This window comes from Mustela erminea, chromosome 4 (genome assembly GCF_009829155.1).
Source record: "Mustela erminea isolate mMusErm1 chromosome 4, mMusErm1.Pri, whole genome shotgun sequence".
NCBI classification, from domain to species: domain Eukaryota; kingdom Metazoa; phylum Chordata; class Mammalia; order Carnivora; family Mustelidae; genus Mustela; species Mustela erminea.
Window position 1 is genome coordinate 80,783,479 of NC_045617.1, and position 27,511 is coordinate 80,810,989.

A 27,511-nucleotide genomic window follows, 5' to 3' on the forward strand; every position below is an offset into this window, starting at 1 on the left:
CAAAGCAGCAGACAGAGGGAGAGAAGGAAGCAGGCTCCCCACTGAGCAGAGAGCCCAATGCAGGGCTGGATCCCAGGACCCTGAGATCATGACCTGAGCCAAAGGCAAAGGCTTAACCCACGGATCCACCCAGGCGCGACCCTAGTGAAAAGTCTTCTTTATGATTTTTTTTAAGTGTAAAAAATTTTATTCAACCAGCACAAAACCAATAAGTTGATTTTACCACCCACTCCCCACCCCCAGTATGGGATTCTAAACAGTCATTGATAAACTAAGTATATCCTGTAGAAAGAGTTTGGAAAGGCCTCGGGAAATTTTTTTAAAGGTTTACATATTTAAATTTTCCATGTTTCCTGAGGAATCCAGACATCAAGAAATATTTACAAATATCCACTGGTTTCTTCTTCTTTCCTGCTGATTTCCTTGTTAAGAGCTTTAATGAAAAGAAGCCCAAAATGTATCTTAAGAAAGTTGTACATAAATCTTCTTCCCACCATTAATATAAGACATGCCTCATTTTACAAATGTTTCTCAATTACATTATTCCTGAATTATAACAGTGGCATAGCTCTTACTGTTGAAGATAATTGTGGTTCTTTTATGTTTTTAACCTTGTACGATTAGTCCTGTGCTTAAACAGGGTTATTTTACCTGTAAACTACCACAAATAGATACAAGAGCTACTTTACATATAAATGTCCCTTCAGAACTGAATACTATTGTGTGCTGATTTGCGGCAGAGTCTGTATGAAGGGAGAGAAAACTAATAAATGCTGTGTTGTGAACCAGTAATTAGATTCTCAATGTGGTATAAAGTACTCACAGGAGGTTTGTTCTCAGCCTCATAAATTTGACCATATCTTTCCATTCTAATGCTATTAAGTGACTTAGAGACATGACTAACAGTAAAATAAGCTCCTAAACCAGGCCGGCAAGCAAGTAAGACAGAAATTATGCAGTGATGACTGCCATTCATTTAAGAATTGGCTGTCCCATTTGCTCTTATATATCAGGCGAACAGCAAATGGAGGGCTGGCTGTTAAACTGTGAATTCAGGGTCACATGGCTTCATACCTCTTGTGCAATTTGCTAAACTTAAAGATTATTAAAGATTTTCACTTGGTTCACTGCAGAAACCATGTAATACCTGTGGTGTTATATAAATATTTGGATGAAAGTATTGTTTCCAATCAATTTATTTCTCATTCTTACTGAATTACCTGAGTCCTGCTACATTCATTGCTTCTCAAACTAATGTATATCCAGTGCCACAGGAAGGCTTATTAAATATAGATTTATGGTGCCCCCTCCCAGGGTTTCTGATTCTGTAGTTTTGGGAGTCTGATCATTTGCACTTCATGCACTTCCACAGGTGATGCTGATGCTGCTAACTTGTTATCTGTCCACACTTTGAGAATCACTGACCTCAAACCATGAAACCTCTTGCTCAACAGGATTCCTTAAAAAAAAATTTTTTTAATTAAAAAAAAAAAGCTAAGAAAATAGATATCCAGATTTGGCTATCACCATTGTTTAGGAAACCCTGTTATAATTTACTGCATCAAGTATATTGAGGGAAACATTTCCTCTTTTGGGAATTCTGATGGAGCTCCTTTCCTAAAATCTAACAAACATTGTATCAAATGGAGCATATCAAAACCCCATCTCAAATGGGGTTTCATTTATATGAGGGAAAACTCTAGTTAAGTGAAACAAATAGAAGAACCCTCTCATAATCCCAGAAGAATATGTGACACAAATTACTGTCCTTATTCTGATATTTAATGAAGATTTTTTTTTAATTTTTGTTTTTATTTTTCTATTATAACCCCTAAAAAAAAAAAAAAAGATAGTTGCCATTTTCTATGGGTCTCATTTTTCTTCCAACAGCACTGCCTTGTAGTGACTAAAATTAGGACCAAAGTTACAGTACACCTCTCTCACCCCACTCTATTTTGTTAGCAGATGAAATTTTCAGTGATCATCTCAAGTTTATATCTAGTCCATGGCTCCTTGTTTATATTAGGAGGGCTTGACTCTTTTTCACCTTGATTCTGTGGGTCTACTGCCTGGCCCTTACACTGGATATAGGACTGCAAGGCGTCTTGCCTCACTTCTATTTTACTCCTCTTTTATCTTGAATGCCATGTTTTCTGCACTGTGCTTTACCTCAGAACTTTGAGTCATGCTTTCTGCCTCCCCCCACCCAACTTTATTGAGATGTAATTGACCTACAACATTGTGGAAGATTTAAGACATGATGATTTGCTGCGTTTACATATTGTGAAAGGAGTTAACACAGTAGGGTAGTTGGCACTTCTGTCACCTCACATAGTTACCATTTCTTTTTTGTGGGGAGAACATTTGAGATCTACTCTTTTGTAGCAGCTTTCAAGTATATAATATACCATTATTAACTACAGTCACCATGCTGTGTATTAGATAGTCAGAACTTAATCATCTGATAACTGGAAGTATGTATGTACTCTGTGACAAACATCTCCCCATCTTCCACACCCTTTTTTCCGCCTTGCCTTCCAGGCAAGCCACCAGTATGCTATTTCTCTGGGTTCAGCCTTTATAGATTCCACATATAATGATATCACATAGTACTTGTCTTCCCTTGTGAGTTTTATTTTTTAAGCACAAGGTACTACTGTCTCAGTCTTTCTGTTAGACCTAGTTCTTCTGAATAGGTCTACTCAGTCCTTGGCTACAAAGGGTGATTCCCATATGAATGATAACCTTCAAGATTTTGACCAGTCACAGAAGAAAAGTATGGTATATATGCCATACATAGATAGATCATATTGGGGACAGTCTGTTTTGGCTAAAGCTGAATTTAAGGTCTTTAAAAAACCTATATGATAATTTCCTCTATAGTTTTATACAGTTGTCTTTCTGCATATCTGATACTTTCACTGATTTTAATCCTCAGATTGATGGAAAGGATTTGTCTGCTATTTTGTGCAGTACTCACAGTATTCTTTTCTCCTTCCTTTTCTTTTTGGAGAAGAAGTGGAAGTTATTACTTGATCCTTTCCTGTGTATCATCAAATACTACTCAACTCTGTGGACACTTTTCCAGAGTTACACTTCAAAAACAAGTGTTATTATGAGTCACTGACCACAGCTGTCTCATTTATTCATGTATTCCAAGTGCCTTGTGCAACTTGGCATGTACTACATAGGCACTCAATAAATATTTGTTGAATAAATGAATTGACATTTTTAAAGGTCAGAATTATAGAAGAGGTTGCTTTCTGAAAGTTTATAATTTAGAAAGTTTCGACTGTGTTGAAGTGTGTGTATGTGTTTGTGTGTGTGTGTGTGCATGTAATATCTTTAAATAGCATCCAGTAGTATGAGAGTAGCCACAATGGACAAGATAAATTATGTTTCCTGTTAGTTATTATATGTTGTATTTTAAAGAGGAAATGCCTCCCAGATTATTTCAGTTTGATATTTTTTAAGCTCTTCTAACAGAAAAGTATTTAATTGTGTAACATATTGATATTCTGATGATGATTGTTATTAATACAGGCATTGAATTATTTATGATAGTGTAAGAATTAAAACGGGTCTATTAAAACGTAGTATCATATAATAGGATATGTGAAAATATTTTAAGACCTCTTACTGTAAATGAAAAATGAAAAGGTGCTTTCAGTAAAGTTACCATAATATAGGAGTGGGAAACTACAGACACATCCATTCACTTACATTTTTTCTATGGCTGCTCTTATTCTATGTCTGTCGTTCATGAGTGAATGAATGAGTGAATGACCTCTGAGCAGAAATTCTGCTTTTAAACATTTACCCTGAGGAAGTAAGTCATGTATACAAATAAGTATGTCCAGGGAGGTTCATTCCACTGCTGTTTATAATATCAAGATGGTATTTCAATTCAATTTCAAAGACTAGGAGTCTGGCTAAGTTCTGGTATATCTACACACTGGGATACTATGTAGCTTTTTTTAAGAAGATGTTACAGAAATGTGTATGTTTATATCAAACAGAGATCAGCAAAAGATCGCACTCTGGCCAAATTCATCCTGAGGACCTTTTTCTTTTTTACTACCAGAGCTAAGAATGGTTTTTACATTTTAAGGGATTAGAAAAGAAAAAAATCAAAACCCATGAGAGAGTATGTAGCTGGTACTTATAATCTGACCCTTTACAGAAAATGTTTGCTGACCTCTGATATGGAATGCTGTGTTTGATGTAGATCAAATTGCTGCAGATGGATTTAACACATTACAAAATACTGTATATGGAATGCTGCCATTTTTTTCAAAAATAATACCATTTAAAAGGATAGATACTTAAGATGTTAACTATCGTTGAATCTAGGTGGATAGGATTAATCGGACTCTTCTTTGCCTGTTTGTCTATGGTTTTTCAGTAATGAGAGTATATTCACTGTATAATAAATAAGAAAAATTAAAAATTTAATTTTGGTGTTAGGGTAAAAAGAATGGGGAATGAGAAGGAACTTCGGAGTTCTCAGGTGCAAAGGTATAGTTCTCCATTCTGCAGATATGTCAGCTGAGGCTAAGAAGTTAAATCAACTTGTTTAAGGAGGCACAAATGTAAAACAAAAATAGCACTACTGCCAAATTGTTGTTCAGCAACATCACCATTTGATAACTTAAAATGTTTATCTTTCAGCTGGCATAGTTATGAACTCTGTGCCCAAAGACAATCGAAAGGTGTGCTTTATATGGTAAAGGAGGGTTATGCAGAAATCAGAACCACCAGATTAATGGGATTAGATGTAGGATCAGATGGGTTTACATTCGCATTTTGCATTTTTTTAAAAAAGCAAACAAAACCTATGTGGAATTTGGTATTTGGTTCACTTAGCAAATTTGCAAACTATGACTGCTAAGTAATGTACTACTTCACTGCCTTTTCACACCTGTAGAGTTAATAGTTCAAATTCAGTCACCTGAGACAAAAAAAAGGGCACATTTGTGGAAGCTCATGCCCTTCACCGTAAGACACGAAAGAGACATTTGATTTATCCTCAGGCTCTGATACAGACAACTGTTTACAGAATTAGTCAGCAGTTTAGAAGGAGAGCAAATACACTACAACATTGAGAAGTCTTCACTGTAATGAACTGAGAGCTAATAACAGAAGGAAGCTGTATGACTATAGAAAGCAGACATAAAAGCTCAGCAGTTTGGGGACCATTTAGTGTATGGACAAAAATGGCTAATATCCTTCAATTATTCCTGGGGGAGCCACTATCTCATAGCAAAGAACAATCATGATGGTAACTATTATTGCTCTTTAAAAAGCACGTGTGCCCTTAATCACACTGAATCATCTTGTGATTTGGGAAAACAAGTCCCCATTCACATATTTAGAAACTGAGGCACAGAGTGGGCTAAGAGAGTGCTCAAGCTCTTACAGCTCTGTCAGCAGATGGCAGGGAACACGATCTCTTCGTCCCAACGCAGTGGCCGCCTGTGATGCAGAGGCTGAATCAGCAAGACAGGATCCCTGTACATTTCACTAAATCAAAAGAACAGATCAACATGTTCTTAAAGCCAATACAAATAAAAAGGTTAAACTATAAATATTTTGATGTGCTTTAGAGGTGAGATTTGGTATCTAGAAAAATCCCTGTCATGGAATGTCTTATAACTCAAAAATGCCAAGGAATCACAATATGCTTGGATAGATGAGGCTGTCATTTTCTTCTTATCTTTCTATTGAGCAAAGGTTACCAAGCTGGGATTTTGTATATTTTAAATGAGTTGTGATATTTACTTGCAAATGTAATAGTAAACAGAGCAGTCCCTGTTTTAACACTATGATAGCACATACCAGCAACCTTTATGGGTTCCACACATTCTATCGGAATTCATAGCCAGATAGGGTAGATGTTTTTTATAATTTCTTGTCTCTTTAGCAAGTATTATGTTTTCTTTAAAAAGGTGTTTTATTTTGGTGTGAACTGTGTGTTCATGCACTACATGGCATACTTAATATTAAATATTATTAGCTATATACTGCGTATTTTTCAAAACTTCATGTAGGCAAATTGCCCATTTTTTTTTAAAGACTTTATTTATTTATTTGACAGAGAGATCACAAGTAGGCAGAGAGGCAGGCAGAGTGAGAGGGAAGCAGACTCTCCACTGAGCAGAGCGCTCCAGTGTGGGGCTCGATCCTAGGACACTGAGATCATAACCTGACCTGAAGGCAGAGGCTTAACCCACTGAGCCACCCAGGCACCCCACAAATTGCCCATTTTTTAAACCTAAACTGAGAAAGAAGGAGCAGCTCAGCAGCCCATCTCTGAGCACTGTCTAATGGCTTGGACTAATATGCTGTTATTTATTGTTCATTGATGTTTTATAGGTTTGATAGCTAAAGTAACACAATATATGGTACACCTAAGGATAATTCTAAGGGCAAGAGCTGTTAGAACTTCCATGTTGAACGTATGTTAGAAGAGGGACCTATAACTTCCTATCATCATACTATTTACTTTGTCCAATCCCTATAATGCACCATTTATCTGTACAATAAATATACTTTCTTCTTGAGAAACAGTTTTTTAAAGGACCCTAATTATTTCTCAGGATCTTTCCTCTATCACACAGCCAGTATAATATTTTTTGGTATTGTCATTTATCTTTACCCCTTTCAATTCAGAGAGTCCCATAACCAGTGAGAACTGCTGCATTTCTCCCTGCCCCATTCATCAAGACCCTGATTCAGAAATTCTTACACTTGTTGTAAATGAAAGGCACTAAGGTGGTTAAGTGTTGGGACTTCATTGACCCAATGATGTGCTCTTTTAACCAACCCTTCACCTTCTGTCCCTGATATTTAAGATTAATGAATTTGTCTTATTTCATCTGTTCTTTCTTACCATATTCTAGGTCCTATTAATCTACCTCTTTACCCTGCTGTCTGTCAGGCTCCTTCCTCTCCCCTTGGGCTTTATCTCCTATCCTCCACCACATTAATGCAGGGTGTGCACAAACAGGTACAGACCTACCCCCAAATAAACACCCACTTGCACCCACATAAGTGCTACCTCTCCGATCTTACCTTGCTCCCGGAAAGTAACTCAATCCCTCACTTTGTCTTATTCCCATAATTACAGCCTAAATCACGCAATTTAGCCTCTACTTGTATGTTAGTTCATATTACTGTTTTATGGTGTATATTTTATGTTTATATAGTTTTATATGTCTGGCTTGCCTTCTTGGTCATAAGCTCCTTGAGATGAAGGATCCTTTTTTTTTTTTTTTTCCCTTGTGTGTCTCTCTTATAGCCTTTATCACATTGGGAAATATGTAGTTAAGTGCTTCTTAAGTCTTAGATCCAGATCCTGTGGAGCAGAAAAGTACCACAGAAAGTATCTTGTCTACTGCCTGCATTGTACATAACAGAAAATTGGAGAAGTGAAATGACCCATCTTCACTGTGACAGAATCAAAAAGTAGCACACCCTGAACTAAAACCTAGGTCTCCTGACTTCCTATGCAACATACTTGTTACCAGGCCACTTTGACTCTGGCTTATGCTCTGGGAAAACGTAGGACCAGGTCCAGGAGTAAGTGGCAGTGTTTCCTACCTTCAAACAGCAGCCTAAAATTCTCCTTAGGATTTCTCCCCATTTTTCATCTTGCTCTCTTAACTTTATAATATATTACCTATTCGGGAGCTTGGGAATGAAATTGGAGCCCTCAGGAAAAAGTCAGTACCAAAATGCAATTTTATTAATTCACTTATCAACATTTATTATTTTGACTAGGGGACACTATAAAAGCAAACTTGAAAAAAACTCACTGTTAATTTTCTCATGAGAATAAATATTTTTAAAAAGCTAGCTAGGTCAAAAATGCCTATTCAGTAGGGCATTCTATATCCAGATTTTAAAATTATACTTACCAGGGTTTGTTTTGTTTTTTCCATTTCACTTATTAACTGTGTGCTCTCATACATTAGAAAATCCAGTCTGAGTTAGGTAGCATTGATTCTTTTTCATTGTGACTCATGGTTACTGACAGGTGGGCGTGCATATCCTTTGTATTTTGAATAACCTAGTGGGGAGATCTTACTGCTTTAATTTTTCAGGAAAATGAAGAACATTCTTTTCATATAATTGCCTGAAGACTAAAAACTGAACTACACTGAATCATAAAGAAGAAAAACAAAACAAATGACAAAAGTATTCATCTAATTTATAAATTCAAAATATGAAGTTCATAATGCAATTTGACAAATACAACAGATAATCCATATTTTTTAGAAAAACCTCAGTTTGGGTTTTAATTAATCGCAGAGAGAATGCAAAGATTAGAAAAAGGCAATGAAAGTTGTGTGCACATGTACATACAGGAGACTCACAGGGGAGAGTCTCTCTGGATCAAAAGAATTACCTGTGTGTGGGATGGCATGAAGCTACCATTCCTTTGGCTACAGCTAGTATGGAACTATCCCATATCAGAGCATTTACTCAGGGGAATAGGGCCTCTGTGAACCTCAGTTTCATCTATACACTGAGATTATGGAACTAGATGACCCCTGATTTCCCTTCCACCTCTAAATTTCTCCTGGATTAACTATTTTTATATATCCTTATTCGAACATTTGAACCTTTAGCAGTTCAGCTCTAAATTAAAAAGCCAGAGTAGCTCAATAAGTACTTATTGGTTGAATGATTAAATCTGGTCCATAAAATGTGTGTTAATCAACTCAGCTAACAATATATAGGTTATTTCAGTTATTTTTAGCCAAAGATATTTATCATATCTGTGGCATCTTGTGCTGAAAGCTTTATGTAGTGAGAATGAGTAATAGCAAAACGCTGCTTATACTAATAGGGAATTAGTGTTTGATCTTTTCACAGTAAAGTTTTCAGCATAAGCATTTGAAGGAAGACTTTGATATTGATTGTGAGCTTCAAATTTAAGCATGTCTGAACTGAAACGGGTTCTTTCCAGAGCCAGAGCCCTCTGTTCTTATTCCTTTCCTCTTTCCTTACTCTTTGCTCTGGCATGTAAATATTCCTGTACAGTTCTTCAGGGATCTGCAAACTAGAAAGGCAAGAAAAAAAATAAAAAATAAAAAAAGTCATACATCTTGTTTACAGCCTTGTCTAATCCTATCTGTGAGGGTAAAGTAAAAAGAGAAATGTTTTTATCTGATAGGTTCTAAAATCCGAAGTTTTTTAAAACATTGATCAAAAACAGCAATAAGACTGATGATGTTCCTTAAATGTAATGAAAAGATGTAGTTTTGGTGCAGTTATTTTGAAATTCTTAACTTGAGACCATAAAACTTTTTTTTTTTTTTTAATGTAAACCTGTTAGTTAGCTTCATGCTTGAAGGATTATTTTAGAAGCTATGTCATCATATTTTTCCATCCTTTTTTCAGCAGATTGTATTAGTTTTGATTTTTTGCTATAGATAGAATCTCTATGATGCAGGATCTTTTTGAAGATTCCTTTTGGGTCCTAAGATGTCTGCCCATCTCAAATTGATGGGTGCAAGTTGCAGAAAAAAACTAATTTTAATGATAATTTTTTAAAAAGAAAATATCTTCTATTTCAGCATGGATTGCATTTTATTGACTGTCATTTTTCTTCTTGCTCTCTTTGTAAAATCCTCCCCACCAAATATAAGTATCAGTAAACCCTGGAAACCAAGACTGACTAAGAATTTGGTGGCAAATTAACACTTCCTATCTTTATAAAAATGATAATAATTTTGGGTTTTTGCCAGTCTCATTTTAGTACTAGCTCTGTGACTTCTGAATACTAGTTTTTCTATAAATCAAAAATAGAAATTACCGGCCCCCATCTCCCATTTTGTTGGGGAATCCAAGATCCAGAAAAGTTAGGTGATGCACCTAGGCCCCACACTGAAACCATAGCAGAGCCCGTGCTAGTATCCAGGTGCTACCCAAGTCCAGTGCTACCTCCAGCGCGCCAGTTTGCACCAAAGAGCCATTTAAGTATGCTTTTTGTGATCATTTGCCTTTCAGCACATTGTCCAGGATGTGCTACTTAGAACTTAACTGTTCTTTAGAATGATTGGTAACATTTCTCCTTCATTCTCTTAATAGTATTAATTTAGCAAGCTAGTTTGGAATTTTATTACATACTCACCATTTTAGGTAGAAAGATGTTCTCTTTGAGAATCTGGATTCCTCCTCCCGGTAACCTCTCTCCATATCTCAGGAGGAGATAACAAATCAAACATTAAGAATCAGGATTGACTCAGGCTCACATATGATTTCATTTAAAGCATCAACATGTTAATTAATGGTTTCACCCAAAACTATTTTGTAGTTGTGCCCAAGGTTGAGACTTTATAATATTTGACATAGTTAATTATTTTCCAACCATATAAACTAATAGAATAGGATGGAGTACTTTACAAGCACTTGAATATTCAATGGCTTCTCATTAAAGTGCCTCAGGTGTATTTATTAATATTGGATTGATTCATTCACTTATTAAATGAACATTTAATGAGTACCAGCTACTTTCCTGGATACTAGATAGACATATACAGCAACAAAGAAGACAGTCCATGCCGTGTGAAGCTTACAACTAGTCGGATTGTCAAAAATAAATAGTTAATTTAGGATGTGATAAATAGTGGAGCAGAAACTAACAAGATGACATGATGAACATAAATGATATGGCTTAACTCTACATGGGGTTGTTAAGAAAGACCTCTCATAAAAGGGGACATGGAAGCAGATTCCTGAAGCTAAGAATGAATGAGGCATTCAGAGAACTAGAAAATCAGCAAAGACAGACTAGGGAGCCTCAAGATAGAAAAGTCAACTGAGAATATAAATGTCCTCCCATACACGACTCATAGGAATACTGTGGTGATAGCAATAAATTTAAATACAAAATGGCTTAGTGTGGAACAACAACAACAACAACAACAAAAAGCCTAATCTGGATATTAGGATATGTGTAAGCAATGAAGAGAAATGGAAGTCTTTTTCTCTATTTTAGAAAGAAAAGAAAATTACTTGGGTATACAAGAGAGTCACACAAGGAAGCATGCAGAGACCCATATCTTGCTTCCTGTAATCCAATGTTGCCTGTGTGATGCCTGTTGTCAGTATAGGAGTTCACAGAAGGCGAAGATCTCTTTGCATCTTTGAAGTTGGGACTTAGCCAGAGCCTAAGGATGAGTGAATTTGGCTTGACCAGCAGTGGCAGTAAAGGGTGTTTCAGGGTGAGAGAACTATGTAAGTATACTAAGGTGACACCGTCAAAACAAACAAACAAACAAAAAAGTAATTATGCAAAAAGAGATGTGAACTAAGCTTATTGTAGTAATCAGTTCACAGTGTATACATGAATCAGATCATTGTGTTGTACACAATGTTACATGTCAATTATATCTCAAGAAAGCTGGGAGGAAATTATTATTTTTTTTTAAGATAACTAAAGTGGACTGAACTTGAATGAGTGCTTGCGAAACCATGATGGCTGGAGCTGCAGCCAGAGTCAGTTTTTTGAGAATGGAAGATACTAGATTGGTCTGATTCATAGAAGTCATTGAAGAGTCAGTATACCAGGTTTTTGTGGTTTTTTGGTTTTTTGGTTTTTTGGTTTTAGTATATCAGTTTTAACCTGATGTTTTAGACAAGAGGGAATCATTATGTTTCTTGAACAAGAAAATTGTGCAGTAAAAGAAGAAATTTAGTAATATAGATACAGATGAATAGAGACAGGAGGGAAAATCCTGGAGAATAGGATACTAGGTAGGAAGAGGACTTTTTTTTTTTTTTTTCTTTTAATGCTATCTCTGTACTCAGTGTTGAAAATGAAGACTATGTTCATATCCTGGAAAGGGAATGGGCTGTATATAGGACTTTTGGGGAAAATGAACATTGACACTTGATGACTAAAGAGTGATAAATCAGTAGTCAAAATGCTTGCTCTCTCAAGCCCCAGAGACTGGCCAAACACTGTCAGTGATGGAACTGGGCAAGTTTGACTGGAATAGTAAGTGATTATTTCATCGTGGACATGTTACGTCTCAGACGACAAGATACCCAAATTGTGATGTGAGCACACATGTAGAAGTACAGAACCAGAGCTAACATGGAAAGTTGAATTAAGAAATGCATATAGGTGATGAGAACTGAGGAGTTAGCTCTTGAGAATGAATACTATGACAAGAGTATGTGTAATAGGGTCACAGTACACACACATACATATACACACACACACACCACCACCACCACCACCACCACCACCACCACCACCACTACTACCACCACCCCCGAGTAGAAGGTACCAAAACAGCAGTGGGATGAAAGCCAAGACAAGAATTTCAGGCAGTAAATAGGGAAAGTTCTTAGGGAAATAGTGCTATCATATCCCCATAATGATACAACTAACCTTTTAATGTGGTGACTACATGTCCTAAGGTCTTTCGATATTAAAAAAACACATTCCCCTCCACAACCTTTAACATAACAAATGCTCTTGTTATCCCCACTTTATAGATGAGAAAGCTTAGCACAGAGAGTAAGCAATTTGTCCAAAATTACCCAATTTGAAAAAGTTGGAACTGAGATTCAAACACAGGCATTGTGTTTTTCAAAGCCTGCCTCCTTAACCTCCCACGCCATATGGTTATAATATCCACGATGGTATTTTAATTGCTTCGTTTGACTTCCATCTTATGTAAGTTTCTTGAAAATGAGTTAATTAATTAACAGTTTAAAAAGTAGAAACTAGGAAGTCAACAGATGGCTGGGCTGTGATTGGATAGTCACTTTCAGTAGAAGAGAACTTGGAATTCTCTAGGGTAAGGGAGACAAAGGGAAGAATATATCTTTTGGTCTATTTTTTCTTCTCCTCTCCTTACATATACTGTTAGTTGTTGAAATGGGAAAATTGTCCAGTTTAAAGAGAATGGGGAAAAAATGATACCTCTGTTTTCTAGTGCTTTCTCTATGCTATAAATGTCTGTGTCCTTGTTTGTATGCCAGGAATGTTAGTCTAAATTATCAACCAAAAATTTACATGAAAATTCATTACTTTCTTAATTTTCATTAATAGATAAGAGAATGAAAAAGAGTAAGGTTTTGAAATAGTGTCAACATTGGCATTACTGGAGTGTGTTCAGTCTGGAAGCCCGCGTGCCTGGATTTGTCTGTGGGGAGGCTCAGGACTTAGAGCAGGAGTTATGGACTGGAACCCTTTCCTCTAGAGAAACAACACAAGACTTCTTTGACAGTAGGTTTAAAGAATACTTTCCCACTGACTGGGAGAGAACTTTGTTTCCATTTTCCATGCTTTTCAGGGTTTCCCCAGCCTTTCTCACAGCTCCATTGTTTAAAGAGGAGGCAAGTGGAAATAGTTGAGTTCCTAGCACACCATGCTCAGTCCTACAGGAGAAGGGGTAAGGCACTTGCTTCCTGTCTCAGCTATCACAGGGAAAGCTATACCAGGTCTTCCTTCAATGGGACTGTGAATGGATGTCATCCAATTACTCTTCCTGAAGCACAATCTGCTCAAGTGAACTGGCTGCTTAAAAACTTTCAATCTTTTCCCATTTTAACAGAGTAAAATTCTTAGCTTCATATGTATGACCTTCCATGATTCGGGCCCATGCTGTATATTTCCAACTTGGTTACAAGTATTCCTCTCTTTTTTGGCCAGGCGAGCTGACCTATTCCATTTTGCCTACGTGCCCCCTCTTGCCTGTGTCTGTGTTTACACTGATGCCTCCAGGGATGCCTCCTCCCCTTCCCACTCTAATCTCTAGTATCACTGGCCCCTGACATGCTGCACAGCGTCCTCATCCAAATGTTCTCTCCACCGTGCAGCCTTACCAAGCTCACAGAACTCCCAGATGATTTTATTGCCAGTCCTCGTTTTATCTACATTCTAGATATTTATGTGCATATATTATCTCCCTTATACATTCTGGGCATAATTTGTACCTAATTTAACTTTATATCTTCCATTTCACCTACATTTAACATCAGAGGACGTTAAACTGCAAAGAGCTGAGGGGATATATAGGTTACTTGTAATAAATCATCTTTTTAAAACTTCTTTCTCTGGGTCCTAATAAAAGTAAAGCTGGAAGAGGACCAGTTCTTCCAATTTTCAGTCCAGGACTTACCCCTAACAGCATTGGTTCTGCCCCTGGCTTGCATTTTGGAATCACCTGACATCACCTGTGGTGCTTTAAAAAATTCTAATCAGGGAGCTCCAACCCATAGAATTTAGAATCTTAGGAGTGCAACCCAGACATCAGCATTATTCAGATCTCCCAACATGATTCTAATTGTGCAACCAAGATTGGTAATGAATTCCCCACAGCATGAGGGCCCCTAGACCATTCTTGCTTTGCTAGGTAATTCTGTTAATTTGAGACACTTTTTTATCTTTTCATATGAAGAAAATTTTAAAGTCGGAAGGTGCTAAATGTGAGACGGTAGTATAACACTTTCTGTTTTGCTTGCAGCAGGAACTTACGTAACTGTTTAAACTTTTCAGATATTTCGAAAGAAAGCGGTGGAACTTGGGGTAAAATTGCTACCTGCGTTTCATACTCCTTCTGGAATACCTTGGGCATTGCTGAATATAAAAAGGTAAAACTCTTCATTTTAACAACATATTTTTGAAGTTGGAATATGCAGTACTGTGCTTTAACTGGGTGGATGATTTCTTGCATGATGTCAGTGACTGATACCATTGGCAGTCTTGGCATCTGTCCTTTTCCAGTGTTCCTTGGCCTTAGATGGTCCCTGTCATAGGATAGCATGACCCCAACAGGGTCATCCAAGCCAAACATGATTTGAGGTTTTCTATTTCATGGTGATGCTACATTTTGTTTCTCTGTAGACCCCATTATCTTTAAAATTGTCATCAAAGCATTTCACTTCCAAAGAATCCAGTTCCTAAGAGCACTTACTTCAGTTAAGCTGCTGACAGGATATTGCAGAGCTAGAACCTTGGACTAATCAGATCTCCCATGTAAGGAGCTGGCGTGACAGACACCGGGAGCACCTGGGCTGCCCCGCCCACAGTTGTAAAGGACGGAAGGGAATTGCCCTGCTGACCTAGATCAACAGACCTTCTCAGGCCATCTGGGTGGAGAATCCTGTTATGCCAAGTCCATGGGAATTTTGCTCCAAGTAAACTTAGGCTAAACAGACTTTCTGGTATTTTCCCAGGGAGTAGTTTGAATTTTCACGATACCTTGAACATTTCATCAATATGCCATTTTATCTTAAGCTTCCTTTTTAACTCCATCTTTACCGTAAGTAATTAATTGCTTATGTACCTCCTTGTGGTGGTGGTGCTGCTGCTGCTGCTGATGATGATATGATGGTTTTATCATCATAAAATATGAATCTTTGTTCTAGGCTCTGTGCATGTATTACCACATTCAATCTCACAATAACCCAAGAAGGCCTTTATCTCCATTTTACTAATGGAAACTAATAAGGAACTTGTTTTGAAGGGAAATTAAGTAATTTGCCCAACATCATACTGTGTGTAAGTGGTAGAGATAGAATATGTACTTAGACATTTATACACACATTGATACATAGGCACAAATTAAACATCTTTCTTGGTTTAGAAATGCCAAGGGGATGTACAGGATTAATGTCCATTTATTTTTAATTATTTATTTTAGTGAATTTCTTTCCTAAAATTCATCTTAAACAATCATGAAATTACTTATTTGGTTAATAAATCAGTTAAATGTCATTCTTTGTTTCCATTTGTGGATTTATATATCTATACCTTGAAATCACCCTGTTACGTGTGTGTGTGTATGTGTGTGTGTGTGTGTGTGTGTGTGTGTGTGTGTGTGTGTGTGTGTTTGAGTTTGGGGCAGGGGTGTCATTGAGCAGTGAGGCAGGGAGAGAGCACACAACTAGGCCAATGTGAACCTGAGTTAGTTCTCTATTATATGATGTGCTGTCTCGGGATCGATTTTTCCCTTTAGGGATCCTGTGGTTTTCTCTGTCACCCTGAAGGTCGGAGCATACGCTGCAGGGACTTAAAGCAGGAGCGGGTCTCTGCTAGGCCTGGAGGCAGTATCGTGTTTGTTTGGAAGCCCAGGATGGTTCATGTAGATCACCTATAATACCATCCATGACTTTGGACTTTGTATTTTTCTGTTTAAAGATTTTTTATTTATTTATTTGACAGACAGAGATTACAAGTAGGCAGAGAGGCGGGCAGAGAGAGAGGAAGGGAAGCAGGCTCTCCGCTGAGCAGAGAGCCCGATGCAGGCCTTGATCCCAGGACCCTGGGATCATGACCTGAGCCAAAGGCAGAGGCTTTAACCCACTGAGCCACCCAGGCGCCCTGGACATTGTATTATAGACCGTGTTCTGACCTAGAAATTACTCTGCTACCTGAAATGAGACCTGCTTACGAAAACACTGTGCACGTTTAACACTTTTTTTCCCCTACTTGTCCTCTGAGAAGCATGATATGGGCACAATAATACACTGAGTTAGGTGGTTATCAGGAGACCTGGGGCTCGGTATTTTGCAGTTCTTGGGTGTTTTGAGAGCAATCATTTCCACCCGCAGGAATATTTGTAAAGTGCAATTATGCTACTTTAGTAGTTGTTTTGTGAACCTTTACAGGTTTATAGGCCACTTTGAAATTCTATTGAAACATGGCCCTCTCCTCATAAAATGCACATTCCTGAGTACATATATTTTTACACAATTTCCAAGAGCTGACTTACCGTCAGAGACCAACTGGAACCTGAGAACCCTGAGGTTAGACTACTGGACTGGGTGATCACTCCAACCTTCTACTCTAAGAGAGCTGGTTAGTTCATATTAATTCCTAGGAGGTAATGAAACTAAATAAGGCCCTACTAAAACTAGCAGAGAGAGATGTGCACCCGAGATCTTTGCAGAAGCTCAGCCAATTATTGTAAGGTGCTGCTATCATTCCGTTAGTTCTAGCCTCCCTTAAAATAAGCATAAGAAATTAGATTATTCTAAAGTCTATTTAATTTTACTTAGTGTTTATTTCTAACAGCCAAGACGATTTTCCCTTAAATCTATCCTTACTCTACAGTGGAGCTGTGTTTCAGTACATAAAGGACTACTTCTCAAAACTATTAAATACTAAATTGTCTGTTAGCTTTCGTATCTATACCTCTTGAAAATTCATTAACTAGGACATTATGTGTTTTTTAATAAAAACCTTATTTTGAATTTACAGTATTTTACATTGGAATTTTCTAATTTCAAGGATTACAGGACAGTTGTATCTGATAAAAACTAAAAACTAATGTACCATTGTACATTACATGTACTCTCTAATGTTTTCATGTCAAACTAGATTATTAGGTGACCCTTTGACATGATGGGAACACTTTTAATTTCTTCCTGGCATTCTGTATGAATTTTTTTATTATATATTTTATCCATTCTCAGTCCCATTTGCTAAATAGCAATGACCTATCCAAATTCAGAGAATAAGCCATGGCAAAATTAACAGCACTATAAATCCACTAAAATTCCTTATATCCCTTTGCCCAATTGAGGGTTCTCATTGAATCCATTCTCCCTCCAGCAGTGAGGTCAAAGAATCACTCCCAGGAGAGGAAGACAGAGTGTCATATTTATCTGCAGTAAACTGCATTTCAGAATGTGCTTTTCCTGTCGACATGTACATACATGCTGTTTCCTCTGAATATCTGTATTTTTATAGTATGGGCCAGAGGATAAGGGACAGCTGGCATGGAATTTCTTTTCTAGTTTTTTGAAGACTGTCACCAGTAGAATTTTCAGAAGAAAGAAGAAAAAAATATGTCTGGCAAAAACATATTTTCTTAATTATCTTCTCAGAATGAGGGAGTGTCTGTGGAATGATGCCCATAAGAAAAAAGTGCTTGAGGATGCTTTTTAGAAGAGCAACGTACTCACTGTTGACTGGCTTTGAAAATTTTGACAATAATTATAATGGTAGAAATATAGAATATGCTGTCTGTAATAGCACAGTTCTCTTCCCTCTCAATTTTGAAAATATGGATGCAGCTCTTTGCCAATACCTATATGTTTAAAAAAATGTGAACTTTATGGTTATCTATTTACATCTGCCTAGTATTCATATCATTGCCTGAAGATAATTGGTTTCTTTACCTTTTCTTTGTAAGATATAAACATTTATTTTAGTCCCTGCTGTGATGAAGTTTCCATGCTAGGTTCTGGGAAGATGTTCTGTTTCTCTTCACTTTATTTAAAAAGATAACAGACATAGTCTTTCCCTTAGGGTATTCACATCCTGGTTGGTAAAGCAGAATGTATATTTTATATGTTACTATATTATACACTCACTCATGTAATTGACAAATGTAAGATGGTCTGTGCCAAGGAGAGATAATAAGTACTCACCGAGTTGAATTTAAAGCAAGCAGTAGTTTAAATTGGAGAGGTTGATGCATTTGGAGCCAAAACACCAATAAGCCAAATTGGATTTCAGCATTTGTACAAACTGAGAATAGCAGAAAATCTAAATAATTTACTCATATGCTGCATTAGGAATTCTGTCCCAAAATCTGTTCAGGAAAAAAAAATATACACACACACACACACACACGTGTGTATATATATAAAATTATCTCTTTCACTACATCTGTAATCTTAATTTGAGAGCTGCTGTATTGTTATAAATTAATCAGAATTGTGACTTAATAGCAAGTGATAATTTGAACAGATACCTAGTGTTATACACAGGACGGGATTCAACTAACATACTGGCTTCACCAATAGGATAGTAGAATAAAGATGCATAAGTTATAGCACACCTCTGCTAAAAGGAAAACATTGCCTTTTTAATAGATTAGATTTTTGCTAGAACTCAATTTTTCCAATGTGGAAATGTCAAAATTTGATGTCCAATCTTATTATTACTGTGAACAGGAGGCACTCTGCATTCTTTTGTTTCATTGTACAGTAGAAAAATCACCTGTGTGGTTTGTAGAATCAGGCATTTCACTATTTCCATATTCCTGGGTGTAATTCAAGCGTAGGTAGAGTAAACTTATTAGATTTGGGGTTTTCTCCAGTGTATTCTTAATTTAAAATAATATAGTTAATGTTCCCATTATTCATTTCTATCACAAGGCATATAGTCTGGGCATTCCTAATAATTATTCTGTCTTTCTTGATAAATGAGTTAGTTTTAGCTATATACTATTTTATCACTTATTTCTCTCTGTGGATTTTTCTAAACTGACACTCACAGCACTTGCCTGGTGGTTATATTAGGTTAGTGGAACTGTCTACAGTGTACGCTTTTGTGGCACATATCAAGGAATGTGCTGGAAGTGACTGATCTCCACTCCAGCTCTCATTAGTCAGCAAGGTGATGAATGAGCACAACTCCCTCACCTGTTTTTATTTCCTGCTTTGTAAAGTCTTATTTACTGACTACTCTAATTACCAACACAAATGCATACTATATCATTAGTTACATTGCAATTTGTATTATTATTATAATTAAGTTGCAAATTGCTTTACTTTGACTGAAATGGGACCTTAATTAAGAATAGTACATAGCTTAATGTTTTCTAATAGTGAAAGATTATCGTGTGTGAAGCATGTACTATGTATATTGTAACAAAAAGCAGTAGCCCCTTTATTGCATGTAATGTTGGTGGTGTAAAATGCTTAAATATTAATTATGGTTGGTTTTCATAGGCACAAATTATGAAAGACCGTCTAATTAGGCTAGATATCTTTTAAAATATTTTCCTTATGTCTCCATTTTATTTGATAGTTGAAATATAGATGTCCACATTGTTAAATTTATTAAATCTTAAGATAAAGCAGAATATAATTATATATTTATATAATATATAATGATATTTATTATTATATAATATATTATTATATTATATATGTAATAATATATATAATAAAGTATATATATATTATATATATACTTTAACATCATAAGAATTATATTTTAAAAATCCAGAAACACATTTTTTAGCATGAACCCATCAAACTCATTTAATGATTTGCTAATATTCTGAAACAAATAACACTTAGTTATGTTTTAAAAGGTTGTGCAGAACTGATACGGCCTGAATGTAAAATCAGGGCTGTATCTTATACTCTGTCTTTTATTTATATGTTTTATGCACCTGTTAAGAATCCAAAGAGAAGGGGCACCTGGGTGGCTCAATGGGTTAAGCCTCTGCCTTTGGCTCGGTTCATGATCTCAGGGTCCTGGAATCGAGCCCCCACATTGGGCTCCCTGCTCAGCAGAGAGTCTGCTTCCCCCTCTCTCTCTGCCTTCTGCTCTACCTGCTGTGATCTCTCTCTCTCTCTCTGTCAAATAAATAAATAAAATCTTTTTAAAAAAAGAAGAAGAATTCAAAGAGAAGTCCAATCAATTTTAGGAAAGAAAGAATTTCCAGTCTCTCCTAGCATCTTAAGCTAACCTAGTCTGTGTTTTTATTTTTTCTGATTGAATGCTTTATTAAATTGGGTTTCCCTCTTTTATCTACTTTAATTCTTTTGGATAATTTTACTTTTCTGGAAATAGTAATAACCATATTTTAAAGTTTTAATACTACCACATACAAAGTTAATATCAGACATTAGAATATTGGTACCGTAGTTAAAGCTGCTATTTATTAACACTGTCAATATAGCTCTTGGTCTTGGATAATTCATTAAACTGAGTTTGTCTTCTCATAAATTAAACTGAAAATAATAGCTGTAATCCTACTTATCCTGATGACCTCAAAAGGTTTTGTGGAAATCTAATGAATTAATTGTAAGAGGAGATTTATCATTTTAAAGTGATATGAAATAAACATAAATTGGAATTACTGTTAATGTATAGTCTTGTTCTCAATTTTCATTATAAAATTATGTGGGGGTGTGTATGTATATATAGGCATATGCACACATAGGATAAAACAATACGTAGTTAAAACTAATTTGGTTGGTGATGCCTCTTTATGGAAGTTTTTAAGCCATTCAATGCTTCTAACCTATTTTCAAGTCCCATTTTCAGGTCAAGAAGAGAAATGGTGGGCGCCTGGGTGGCTCAGTGGGTTAAGCCGCTGCCTTCGGCTCGGGTCATGATCTCAGGGTCCTGGGATCGAGTCCCGCATCGGGCTCTCTGCTCAGCAGGGAGCCTGCTTCCTCCTCTCTCTCTGCCTGCCTCTCTGCCTACTTGTGATCTCTCTCTGTCAAATAAATAAATAAATAAAAACCTTTAAAAAAAAAAAAAGAAGAGAAATGGTATTGGTAGAACTAGCCTGAAGTGTGGAGAGAATGTCTCGATGTAGTACATGTAGGATTCTGGTGTTTCCATACTCAAACAGTTCTTATTTTTTAGATTATTAGGAATAATCTAAATTTAGATATAGGTATAGATTCTATATCTATATCTTAATTTAGATATAGGAATTAGCCTATAGGGTCAAAACTCAGTTTTCTATCTAAAATTATATTTATTGGTGAATTATCTCCTCTAGAAATAATAGCTGCTCCACCCATAAGATTTAAGAGGAATGCGAGGCAATAAAATGCAATGTTCTTTTCCCAAGTCCCACACATTAGCTAGTGTTCAGTTAATGTGGCACAAACGCTGGGCACCTGGGTGGCTCAGTGGGTTAAAGCCTCTGTCTTCAGCTCAGGTCAGGATCCCAGGGTCCTGGGATTGAGCCCCTCATCGCATCGGGCTCTCTGCTCAGCAGGGAGCCTGCTTCCTCCTCTCTCTCTCTGCCTGCCTTTCTGCCTACTTGTAATCTCTGTCTGTCAAATAAATAAATAAAATCTTTAAAAAATATATGGCACAAACCTTATCTGTGAAAGTATGTGTATATTTTTGCTGTGTACATCCACATCGCCCTCTTTCCTAATTCTTAGACTGCCCAACTTCTGTTGAGAGTCCAACTGCTGTGGTTACTTTCTGTCAGTGATTCTCAATCTTTCCAGGGCTTGAGAATAACTAGGGCATTTAGAAGTTTATGTTATTGCTGCCTCCCTCTCCCCCAGTCTGTTTCATTTGGCTTGGAATAAGGTCCTGGCATATTTCAAAGCTCCTCAGCCATTCCATTATTCAGCTGGGGTGGAGATCTCTGCTTTAAGTCTAGTATGTATATCCTGAGGATTCTGGCTTCGTTTATCATCTCAATTTCCTTTGAAAACATTTCCCTGTCGATTAATGGTCAATTTAACATTGAGATATATAAATATTAGAAAACTGGTGTGAAAATATCCAGTTTTAATAGAACAGTAGTTCTCAAACTCTAGAGTATGTAAAAATTTCCTGGAGGGTTTGTTAAAAACACATATTGTTGGGCTCCATCCAGAGTTTCTGACTGGACAGGTTTAGTAAGGCTCAATAATTTGCCTCTCTCACAGATCCCAGCTGATGCAGAAGCTGATGCTCCTGGTCCAAGGACCACCCTTTGAGAACCATTGTAGTATAAGAAATGGGCCATCAGAACCATTTAGATTGTTAAATCTCAGAGCTGCTCAGTGAGGTCCCCAAGTCCAAACATCCTTGGGGGGAGGGAGTAGGTGGTAAGGAGTGTGGGGGTTTCTGTTTCTATGACTAATCTACTTTTGTTAATACTTAACCCAACATTTTCAGTTAACTCTGAATAGTTAGTTGCTTCTTCTGAAAAGCAGCTAATTCCAAACATTAATTACCCCCAAAGAGTTTACCCATTCTTTCATTCCCTTGCACTATTATTTTTTTTAATCCAGTAAGACTAGAAAGCAAATGCTGGTCCATTTTAGCATAGGGGGAGGGGAAAAAAAAAAAAAAGGCGTTTTAATTAAGGATTTCAGGGTAGCGTAGAAAAGAGAGTTATTCCTGTGGCTCAGGCAAAGCAACTTCAGTGTAAGCCGCTGGTGACCTGGCTCTGTACCTGAGGGCATCCAAGAGCCAGAGAAAAGAGTCTCTGACCATCCTCCCATCAGAAGAGGAGGAGGGAACCTAGGCTTCTTCTGGATCATTTAATTCTCTCACCAAGCTTCAGATCACTACATCTGTGCCAAGCACTCAGCAGCTTGACCAAGCTGAAGGCCTTTACATATTCCAAGTGGACAGTAAAGATAGCAGCACTTAATTTAAATGTCTTTTGTGTACATCCTTCATTATTAAGACTTAAGGGACAAGCACTTCTGAACAAAGGATGCTTTGCTGCTTCTTAGTCATGCATTGTGAGGCAGTAAGAATTAAAAAAACCTAACGGTGCCTCAACTGTTCTGTTTCTTCCCACTGCTCTGGCCATAATCGAAGTTAATACCCAGGTAAATGAGGTTTTCAGTGTCTTTTATTCCCTGGAGGAAGGAGCAGACCACATCTGTCTTTGAACACAGGCTTGCACAGTCCTTATGACTTCTCCACACCACCCCACCCTCTTGCTTCATGAATTCCCATCGGCCACAGACCACTTGGCTGTGCTTCCAGTAGGGCGATGGCAGAAAATTGACATGTGAGTACAATAAAGTGGCTGTGTTCTATTCAACCATGGATTCTTCAATGCTGAAAAATGTTCTTTCTGTATTTCCTTAAGTACCTACATTTAAGGCTGAATTACAGCATATGAGTAATTAAAGTGCAGAAATTTATCAAAGGCGATGTGTAGGCAGTTGAGAGACAATCTATCCCAAGAGGACTGCTTAAATCCCTTAAAAAAATGATTTGCAGTATGTGGGAAGTCTGTTAAGAGGCCTTCCTCACTCTTGAGTTTTCAGCAGATAAATCCTTGGTACAAAACCCACGGACTGGATTGTTAAATATGACCACTGCTTTCCACCCCCCCCCCCTACATCCCGGCATCCCCACTGGTTAAACAGTTAACTCACCAGGACAATTTTAAGGACAATTATAGTTATTTGAATGCAACAAACTCAAAGTGGCTTTCATCTTAAGTTTTTCAAAGGCGCAGAACTAGTATTTTACAGATTCAGCGGTGTTCACTGTATTCACACAATCGGTGACAAATCAGACTTGGCAATTTGAAATGTATTCTGTGTACAGGACTTAAATTAGGAACAAGTCAGAACACATAATTCATACAATGCCTTTACAGGTCAGCAGTAGAATAATCTTTTCAAGGAACTTGCTATCCTGGGTTTTTAATGAAGGCAGCAATCAATTTTTCCTGTGATTAATCTCAAGACCAGGCTCATGTTTTTAGTGTGGGGCAAACCTTTCAAATAGCTGATTAATAAAGTTTCATATAAAAGTTTATGAAATCATTTGATTAGGTGTTTGGAAATCAGCCTAGGTATCAAAGGACTTTCTCAGCCCTTATTATTGTTAATCATTATAAATATTCAAATAACTACATTGAATCTTTGGGAATTGGAAGGTCAATATAAAGTATTTATACTACAGCCAATAGTTTTTAAAGGCTTTACAATCTCAGTAGGTACATTAACTACTCCATATTTTCTGCTTATGCAGTAATAGTTGTAGTTGATCTGTTCTAAAAAATGGGCTGAACAATAATTGATTGCAGTCTCTTTTATTAACTAGAAAAAGAAAAGTGATGGAGCAGTAAGAATTAATTGTAATTTACTAATTTGGAAATGAATGTGCAGCTGGGCATGAGTACAGGCAATGCAATTTGGTGCTGTAGCAATCACGACAAATTATCTTCATCTGTAAGGTAGAGCGTTGCTAGCTTTTCTTTATTTGACTTTTGGTAACAGACCTAGTTTTAGGAAGACTTTGTATGAATGCTCATGTTGCCCTTTTATCCTGGAAATGTCATTTGGGGTTTATCATTATTAATTAGATCTTACTTTCTCTCTTTGTCATGTCATGCTATAGTTTTTATGGAACATTTGTACAAAACAGTGATTACTGGTAATTGACCTGCATATGTTAAATAATCTTAAGATGCTACTGAGAGTTTAATGTACCTTGTAAATTGAGAGCCTTCCAATTAAGTCAAGTTCTTAAGATAATCACTTTCAAAACTAATCAAGTAATAGGACATTAGTAAAGCTCTTATTGACTTAATTGTGACAAATTAATAAACAGATTCAGTGTAATTACTATAATGGTTCCATCAGTGAGCATTTTCCAAAACTTAAGCATAAGTCTCTTCTACCCCCTGGAAGTACAATAAAAGTTACATAAACCATATTAAGGTGGATATCATTTCTAATAGTTGTGTGTGAGTACATCATACAAACACTTTGGATCTGTTGTGATCCTTTCTTTTTAAATATGACTATTTAAATATGACCTATCTCAAAGGTCAAGTAATCTCCTTGCTGAATCCTTAAATCATGTTTTATAAGAAATCTACATGCCTTACACAAAATGATTCAAACACATTCTTGGGTTCTCTCATCTCTGATTTTCTATGTCTATGCCCTTGGGGTTGGCGCCCTGTCTCCTCAGAGAGTATAGAATGTCCTGTTCCACTCTTGGTCCCAAAGAGCTGTCGGCATAGTGCCTTTTTTTATACCTCGTTTAGCACTCTGCAAATGGACTTTGGGAAATAAATGAATTATGAATTAGAGATTTGCCATAATTTTTTTAATATCCGACAATGCCAGTTTCTATAACGTTGCTGATTCTGTTTAAGAAGATGGCAGCAGAAGGAACAGGAGTAAAAGTTCTGCTTCCACTACATTAAGAATAGTGTAACAAATGTAAATATTTCTCCTATCATGTCAAACTGTGTGTTTATAATGCTGTATTTCACTGAATATAACTCTATTAAAAAAATAACACGATCACCTATCTTCTTTCTCTAAGATGTGGTTTTCCCATTTGTTGAAGTGGGATTCATAAAGTGTACCAGTTTTACTGGCATAATGTTTATGACCAAACCCTGGAATTCAAAAAGCCGGTGATCTTTTAGATCCAAAAGTGTGGATCACTGTGGAATTTCAGGATCCTGAAATCATCATGGTAGCCCTCCATACTATCTGTCCCTACCACCTGTGTTTAAGTCAGACCATAGGACAAAAGGATGGATTTTCATGTTGAGAAACATGTGTGCATAATAGTCATACACACATCTATAATTCTAACGAGCCTCCCATGCGTTCAGTTTATAACTCAGTCTTCCTCGAACAAGGGAAGCAGTGTAGAGTCCTCATAGTCATTGTCATCTGGAACAACAAAGGGAAGTAAAGTACACAATTTAACTGCCCAGCTGAAGAAGGGTTATTTTTAAATTATTAGAATAAAATAAAGACTGCAATAAGGACTAAAATTATGGTGAGTTCATTAATTGCAAGGCATTACAATTGTGGTTCGTGAAAAATTCATGTTAACACTATAGAAAGGCAGCACTTTCAGCCACTTACTTAACATGCAGTTATTGTAGCTGCATGATGGAATTCGCATCGCACTCTTATAACAGGACCGTAAGCCCACAGTTTTTATGCTTTTCTGCCCTCTTATCAGTAAAACATTTTTGAGCACTCACCCTAGAACATGTACTTTTATTTGTAAATTATGTATACATTATAATATATATGTGTAAATTATGCAACTGTATTATGTCCTATACATTTAAAAACACTCAAAAAGTAAAATTGTAAAAAGGATAAGAAATAGATGAAGAGGGGCGCCTGGGTGGCTCAGTGGGTTAAAACCTCTGCCTTCGGCTCAGGTCATGATCCCAGGGTCCTGGGATCCAGCCCCACATCAGGCTCTCTGCTCTGCGGGGAGCCTGCTTCCTTGTCTCTCTCTGCCTGCCTCTCTGCCTACTTGTGATCTCTGTCTGCCAAATAAATAAAACTTTTTTTAAAAAGTTATAAAAAAAAAAAAAGAAATAGATGAGGAAATGAAGTATTTTATTAAGAGTAATTGATAATGGGGGTGCCTCAGTGAATCAGTCCATTAAGCATGGGCCTTCAGCTCAGGTCATGATCCCAAGGTGTTGGGATCAAGCCCAGCTTCGGCCTCTCTGCTCAGCAGGGAGCCTGCTTCTCCCTCTCCCTTTGCCTGCTGCTCCCCCTGCTTGTGGTCTCTCTCTTTCTCTCTCTGTGCCAAATAAATCAATATAATCTTTTAAAAAAATTAATTGATCATTTTAGTCAGAGAAGTGTGATTTGTTTTGTTTTCATTTCAGTTTAAGTCTTGTGATACAATGAGTAGTCCAAGGTCTTACTCTGTATTACTTATTTCAAAACTTGGTTCTAACTCTGTCCAGGAGGACAAGATAACAAAGTTGTGTTGGCGAAAGAAGTGTAATACTGCTTGATCTTCCTAAACATGGTGTTTGTTTTAAATCCCATCCTTTGGTTATGCAAAGAATATTCTTATAATTCTGCCAGAAAATGTCAGTCTTTCCTGATACCATCCTTTGTTCTTACAAACTAATAGAAAGATAGAAAAACCTTTGGAACTCTTCCTTCAGAAGATTTTTAAAGCAGAATTAGAAACTTTCATTCTCAAGTTTGATACAAGCATGAGTTATAAGGTAAACTACTTTCATAAATATTTTCATAAATGTCCAGTTTCTAAATGGTCGTTCCTTAGAGTTCT

At 36.8% G+C, this 27,511-nt stretch overlaps 1 protein-coding gene across 1 annotated transcript in view; it reads left to right on the forward strand.

The window, feature by feature from the left end:
- MAN1A1 (mannosidase alpha class 1A member 1) overlaps positions 1-27,511 on the forward strand; it is a 165,564-nt gene that overhangs the window by 79,221 nt on the left and 58,832 nt on the right. The window contains exon 5 of the mRNA XM_032339673.1: positions 14,525-14,619. Within this exon, the coding sequence (XP_032195564.1) occupies positions 14,525-14,619 (95 nt within the window). The remainder of the gene's footprint in view (positions 1-14,524; positions 14,620-27,511) is intronic.